The 7,594-nt window shown below is 42.1% G+C and overlaps 1 protein-coding gene across 1 annotated transcript in view; it reads right to left on the reverse strand.

Annotated features, from left to right (window-relative positions):
- zdhhc9 (zDHHC palmitoyltransferase 9) overlaps positions 1 to 6,970 on the reverse strand; it is a 111,916-nt gene extending 104,946 nt beyond the window's left edge. Inside the window, exon 1 of the mRNA XM_087992053.1 lies at positions 6,577 to 6,970. Within this exon, the coding sequence (XP_087848179.1) occupies positions 6,577 to 6,734 (158 nt within the window). The 5' untranslated portion in view covers positions 6,735 to 6,970. The remainder of the gene's footprint in view (positions 1 to 6,576) is intronic.
- Positions 6,971 to 7,594: the final 624 nt, after the last annotated feature.

Consider the following 7,594-nt stretch of genomic DNA (forward strand, 5'->3'; position numbering starts at 1 on the left):
ATGTCCTCGGCTGAGTGGGAAGGGGAGTTGAAATGTTGGGCCATGGGGCAGTGAGGTTGATTTGTGCGGGTGTCCCAGAGATGTTCCCTAAAGCGCTCTGCTAGGTGGCATCTCAGTCTCCCCAATGTAGAGGAGACCGCATTGGGAGCAACAGATACAATAAATGATATTGGTGGATGAGCAGGTAAAACTTTGATGGATGTGGAAGGCTCCTTCGCGGCCTTGGATGGAGGTGAGGGAGGAGGTGTGGGCGAAGGTTTGTGATTCCAGCGGTGGCAGGGTAGGTGCTAGGACAGAAGGGTGGGTTGTTGAGGGTGTGGACCTGACCAGGTAATCACGGAGGGAATGGCCTTTGCAGAAGGTGGAAAGGGGTGGGGAGGGAAATATATCCCTAGTGGTGGGGTCCGTTTGGAGGTGGCGGAAATGTAGGCAGATGATTTGGTTTATGCGAAGGTTGGTAGGGTGGAAGGTGAGCACCAGGGGTTTCTGTCCTTGTTACAGTTGGAGGGGTGGGGTCTGAGGGCGGAGGTGCGGGATGTGGACGAGATGCGTTGGAGGGCATCTTTACCCACGTGGGAAGGGAAATTGCGGTCTCTAACGAAGGAGGCCACCTGGTGTGTTCTGTGGTGGAACTGGTCCTCCTGGGAGCAGATACAGTGGAGGCGGAGGAATTGGGTATACGGGATAGCATTTTTGCAAGAGGTAGGGTGGGAAGAAGTGTAATCCAGGTAGCTGTGGGAGTCGGTGGGTTTGTAAAAAAATGTCGGTGTCAAGTCAGTCATCATTAATGGAGATGGAGGTGTCCAGAAAGGAGGAGGGAGGTGTCAGAGATGGTCCAAGTAAATTTAAGGTCAGGGTGGAACGTGTTGGTGAAGTTGATGAATTGCTCAACCTCCTCGCGGGAGCACAAGGTGGTGTCAATGTAGTGGAGGAAGAGGTGGGGACTGGTGTCGGTGTAACTACGGAAGATGGACTGTTCTACGTAGCCAACAAAGAGACAGGCATAGCTGCGGCCCACACAAGTGCACATGGCTATCCCTTTGGTCTGGAGGAAGTGGGAGGATTCGAAGGAGAAATTGTTAAGGGTGAGGACCAGTTCGGCCAAACGAATGAGTGTGTCGGTGGAAGGGTACTGTTGGTGATGTCGGGAGAGGAGGAAATGGAGGGCTTGCAGGCCCTGGTCATGGCAGATGGAGGTGTAGAGGGATTGGATATCCATGGTGAAGATGAGGCGTTGGGGGGGGGGGGGGGGGAATGGAAGTCTTGGAGGAGGTGGAGGGAATGGGTGGTGTCTCGAACATATGTGGGGAGTTCCTGGACTAGGGGGGAAATAGGACAGTGTCAAGGTAGGTAGAGATGAGTTCAGTGGGGCAGGAGCAGGCTGAGACAATGGGTCAGCCAGGACGGTTAGGCTTGTGAATCTTTACTTGATGAACCTGACTGCATTGCAGCTAAATTTCCAGATAATACAGAGATAGGTCAGAAAGTTTGAGGGGAATGCAATAAAAAAAACAATGAAGTGTTATAGATAGTTTAAATGAATGGACAAAAAAAATTGATAAATGGAGTGCCTATATAATATGGGAAAATGCAAGGTCTTTCACTTTCGTCAGAATAGAAATGTAAAATATTTAAATAGAGACACCACAGAACTCCACATTTGTATACAGGTACAGCAAATAATTAAGAAGGGAAATGGAATGTTAGCCATTACTGCAAGGGGATTGAACATAGATATAGGACAACTGTACATGGTACTGACAAGACTATATCTGGATACAGGTTTGGTCACCTCATTTAAGGGGATGAAATGCTTCATCTTGGAGGCAGTTCTCAGGCAGTTCCAAAGTTGATTCTTGGGATGAAAGGGATGTTTGTTGAGACAAAGTAAAAAGGAGTTCAAAAGACAAGAAGAGGCAAGCTCATTAAAACTCAAAATTCTGAGGGGGCTCAGTAGGGTAGACAGAGACAGGGAAAAAAAATCATGGGTGATTATTAGAAGGGAAACAAATGCATGGGGAAGGCTACCACACAGATAATCAGCTCAGACAACAATCTCTAACAGAGGTCTAGGAGATGCAGACCGGGGGAACCAGCATTTCAAGTAGGCTTTTAAGCCCTCCCTGACTACCTACCCTCAAAATGTAATTGCAGTTAGAATCATCTTCCTCATAAAAGGAGGTTTTTTTTGTAATTTTGAAATTGGAGATAGGATGCCTCCATTTTGAGAGGCATAAATTCTGCCAACCTTCCCTCGCCTGGCTGGTGACACCAAATCCATAGTAGTGTGGCTTACTCTGAACAATCCTTGAAATTTCTTAACAAACTATTCAGTTCAAGGGTAAATTAGGGATTGGCAACAACCACTGTGGATGCCCACATCCCAAATAAAAAAATCTCAAAGCAACATGACTGTTGGTCAGTGATTAAAAGTTAGTACTTTGTGCACTCTAAACCAGAGTGCAACGAAAGAAAGTTCTGTACCTGTATTCTACAGGCCATTATTTGGACCCTATTATTTGGGCTCATTGTTCTCTATTGCAAATAATATTCGATGTCACACATTATGTCTCTTGATTATCAAAGAAAATATTGTGTAATATTACAATAACTCTGAACACAAAGCAGATATTCATAGAAAAGTGCTTGGATACAAGGAAAAAGTGACTAACTTAGAAATTCTAGTGCCAAGTATTCCTAACAAAGCACAAGATCTCTCACATACCTCATCACTTCCCATTTAGTCTAATTATATTCCCCAGCTTTAACTCAGTGTAAACATCCCCCGAGTTGACAACATATTCTAATCAAACCTGGTCCAATAAATTGGATTATTAAATCTTCTAAATGTGCTGTTTCACAGTTCATAACTTCTATGCACATGCAAATTTGTGAATTATCACACTTCAGGCACTCAATTGTATTCCAATTAGATCCCAGAATTAAAAACATCTTACAATCTGAAAGAGTAAAGCACATAGATAGGAACAAACATTTTTAATATGCTGCACTGCTTTTAAAAAGGTTTTTAAAAAACTTTTCAACACACTAACTGCTCTGGAGTAAGTAGGTTTCATTTTCTCAGTTTACCTATTCTCTTGAGCTGTGAGATATCGCAACAAAATGCTTATGTTACAGGTAATTTCAAGGGACCCAGAAAGATGGCATAGGGAAGTAGGACAAAAAAAAATGGCAACTTACACTTACAAAGCAGCTCCCAAAACAAAGGAATAAATATTTTACAGAAAATCAGATGATACATGCAAAAAGAAATGTTACGGTCAAATTTAATGGCTTTGAAAAGGCTTTTGGTATGAGGTAGTAAAGCTGCAGTACATGAAGACTAAATCAATACAACATTGGCTAGAGGTAGGGTGTAAACAAGAGAAGCTACATATTAAAACAATTATACAGAGAATCTACATGATTTCAACAGCAAGCTGGAATGAATTGAAAAGGAGGGTGAGGATTTGACAAGTTTGAGGTCAGGATGCTATTAGAACTCAGTACAGACACGTGACCCACATTCCTGATGAAGAGCTTTTGCTCAAAATGTCAACTCTCCTGCTCCTCAGATGCTGCCTGACTGGCTATGCTTTTCTAGAAACACACTTTTTGATCCCCACATAAGAAAACAGAGTCTAACACAGAAGACAGAGCTTTGATGACAGGATCTAGCACTTTTATTGTAAAGAAGAATGTTAACAGTGAATACAGAATTTGAAGTTGTGCTCAGGGACAATTTTTGAGTTCTAAAATATATAAGCTGTCTCATTAACATTCCAAGATAACTTAAAAGAGTTGGAACACCAAACCTGTGTTTATTTTACCTATACTTACAGCCTCAATTCTATGTAGCTTTCTGAAACAAACACTAATCAACAGTCACAAGGTTACTTCAAATTTAGAGTCATAGAGTAGATGTACAGCATGGAAACAGACCCTTCGGTCCAACCCATCCATGCCAACCCAATCTAGTCCCACCTGCCAACACCTGGCCCATATCCCTCCAAACCCTTCCTATTCATATACCCATCCAGATGCTTCTTAAATGTTGCAATTGTACCAGCCTCCACCACTTCCTCTGGCAGCTCATTCCATACACGTACCAACCTGTGTGAGAAAAGGTTGCCCTGCAGGTCTCTTTTATATCTTTCCCCCTACCCTAAACCTATGCCCTCTAGTTCTGGACTCCCCAACCCCAGGGAAACGACTTTGTCTATTTACCCTATTCATGCCACTCAGTTTTGTGAACCTCTATAAGGTCACCCCTCAGCCTCCAGGGTATACAGCCCCAGCCTGTTCAGCCTCTCCCTATAGCTGAAATCCTCCAACCCTGGCAACATCTTTGTAAATCTTTTCTGAACCCTTTCAAGTTTCACAACATCTTTCTGGTAGGAAGGAGACCAGAATTGCATGCAATATTCCAACAGTGGCCTAACCAATGTCCTGTTAAAGTGCAGTTTACGGATACAAACAAGTGAATTTAAGGAAACATACCAATGGAAATTAGCTTAACCAACATTAATCTGAATAGCACTACCAAAGGGACTACATGGAGATGACAGAAAGAAGAACTAACACCACCCAAAAACTGTACACCATGCTGTATTTCTGGTGAGTCCATTTAGAAAGAATTAGTTGAGGAGTTTTGAACATCGCACAACTTGGGAACTCTACCTCTGAAGGTGGCGTAGATAGGATAATTTAATATTTTTGAAGGCAGATGATGGAATCCTGTTAGGCAAGGCATCAAAAAAAAGGGTATAGGAATTAAAAACAAATAGAGGAGACATGATCATAGTGAATTGCAGATCAGGGTTGAAAAGCTGAATATACTATGAAAGGGCAAGGCATTTCTAATCACAATGTCTATTCCATGTATTAAAACTGTACTGATGACCCTCAAAAACATGAAGCACAGCACACGAAGAAGAGTGTCTCTACAGCACTGTCATTTTCAATTATAAATATTATGCCCTCAGGCCAGATGTCTGACATGGTTGTCTATTGTCAATACTAAGATTGATACAATTCTGTTGAGTCAGCTGAAAATGGAACATGTTGTTAAGATCTGTTGAAGTTAGTACGGTTCAAGTCAAAATGTTTGTAACACATTTTGTAATATATTTGTTGAAAACAGGTAACATTGTAATAAGCAATTCTAGTGTCCTACAATACAAAGATTTTTGTTTAGAAAACAGTCAAATGCTGTGAATTTAAGTAAACACCTAAAGGCAAGAAATTTATAACTTGCATTTACATACACAACTATCTGGTAACTGTAAAATGAGGAACAGAACAATTTAGTCCAACCTAAGGCCCTATTGCATTTTCTGAATTCACAAGCATTTTTTTTTTAAAAAAGTCTATACCCTTCTCCCCTTCCTAAAAAAGGAGACGTAGATTTGCAGAAACTAGACAGTCCCCAAACATAAACAAGCGTGGATGTAGGTTTGCTCGCTGAGCTGGAAGTTTCACTTTCAGACGTTTCGTCACCATACTAGGTAACATCTTCAGTGAGCCTCCGAATGAATAAACAAGCGTCTAATGCATTAAAAGGCGAATTCTTCTAGTCCTTAAGAAGACACAAAAATACCTGCTTTGTCAATGGAGGACAAGGGTAGCCCAGCACACAGTTCCCACAAACTGCTCTGCAGCCAAAGAGAAACCTGGCTAATATTCCTTATTCTACAGCCAGGAATAATGAGGTAGCCACTTTTTACCTAGAGATTCACTAGGATAAAACGCGGAAAATAAATTGAGGACTTGTCAGAGCACCATCGTTTAGGCTACCACAAAGTAGTTCTGAAACTTTTAAAATATCTTAAAAACTAAAGGGAACAAAAGATGTGGAATCTTTTTTTTAAACAAAGTATTCCAACCAAGATAACTACCTTAAATTGAACGCTGCAAATGCAATTATTCGGCAGGCTATCTTGTTCACATTAGCCAGATACAACAGCATGAAGGAAATCAAATTAAAACGCATCATTTCACCGCGAACGTCACCACGATGACATTTACTCGAGATGTCCTGCTGGACTCCATTCCCAATCCACAGGAACTGTCACCTTTGAAGCAGTGTATTTCGTTGACCAAAATAACAATTTGCAAAATGATTACTACTGCAGAATCTAAAAAGGATCCAAACGTTTTAAAAAAAAGACACCATAGTTGTCAAGGTCACTGCGCTCACAAGTGAGATTTTATGGAGAATAATTAGCTCACAAACTTGAAACAAATAATAGCGAGATGATTTTTCCCCCCTCTACAAAATAGCGCGACTTGCATTCAAAAAGCTAAGATTTCGCAGGTGGCTAATAAAAGTAGTGGACAGAGGATGTTTCAATTCCACACACCACGATTTAAAATTCATGAAAATCAGTTGCAAGCTGTACGCCAAAAAAAGGGTGTTAAATAGAAATCCAAGCTGCGCCGCGAAAGCTTTATGGCCCCTCAAACACAAGGATTTTCTGCTTAGATGTGATTTTCGCCAGTTTTACAAGTCCAGGTCCTTACAGTCCTCGCATCTCTCTCAAAACACAATTCTACATTCTTGTCATTGTTACTCACTCAAAGCCGAAAAACAACGCGCTGGTTCCCACGATGAGAAAGACGGTAAGGTAAAAAACTCCTTTCTGTCGAGCCATCATGATCCTACCATCGCAACAGAACGTGTTTCTCCCTGGCAGCTTCTGCCATTTCCGCGTTGGCTTTTTCTCGCTCTTCATGGCTTTGTATTCCTTTCGATAACTCTTTTCAGTGAAAAATCTCTTTTAAAAAAAAACCTCAATCAAATATATTAAAGTCTTTTAAAAAAAAGTCTCAGATCGATGACAGCATATACCCCAGCGGACTGCTCTTTGCCTTTGCCTTTGTTCCCTGGGTATGCAGTCCCCTGTTTTCCTGCTCCTTCCTTTCCTGCTTCTGCCGGCTCCTATATTCAAGCAGATTCAGCACTACCTCTCCGTACGCTGCTCCATCTCTGAGACTCAGCCAATGCTATCAGCCACGCCCTTTCCCAGCTCCACTTTGTAAGACAGCCTATGCGCGCCCTCGCTCACCTGCTGGTTCCCGTGGGCGCGCGCCTGCACACGCGAGCGCGCACCTTCAGCTTGAAGCGACCCATTCATTCGCACCATCTTTACCCGAGAGTCAGAGAGGTTGCTGTGAGTCACTGCTGCACCGTATTTAACCAGGTTTCGACAGAGGATCAGGTCAGAACAGAGGCTTGTATTTGCAGATATTATTAGCCAATGATTAAGGCCATTTTTGGGATGGACATTTTTACGTTAGTGGAAGTATTAAATCTATTAAAATCAGTGTCTCAATCCATGATCACAACAATTGCGCTAAATATCGTTCCTACACTCTCCCAACACCGCCCCCCCCCCCCCACCAAAATCTCAATGATGCGAAAATGTTTCAGCAACTAATGGCAAATATAAATATGTGATTCAACATGGAAATCCAAAACTTGATGTCACAGAGACATCATGCTGTTATCTTTTTGAAAAGTGTCTGTCTAGTTGAACAGTGAGCTACGTAGAACGGCGTAAAAATGAATTTGTGCAGTAGATACTCGCCACAG

Source organism: Chiloscyllium plagiosum, unplaced genomic scaffold, assembly GCF_037043375.1.
Source record: "Chiloscyllium plagiosum isolate Xiang-an unplaced genomic scaffold, Cpla_swu_hap1 HiC_scaffold_11, whole genome shotgun sequence".
NCBI lineage: Eukaryota > Metazoa > Chordata > Chondrichthyes > Orectolobiformes > Hemiscylliidae > Chiloscyllium > Chiloscyllium plagiosum.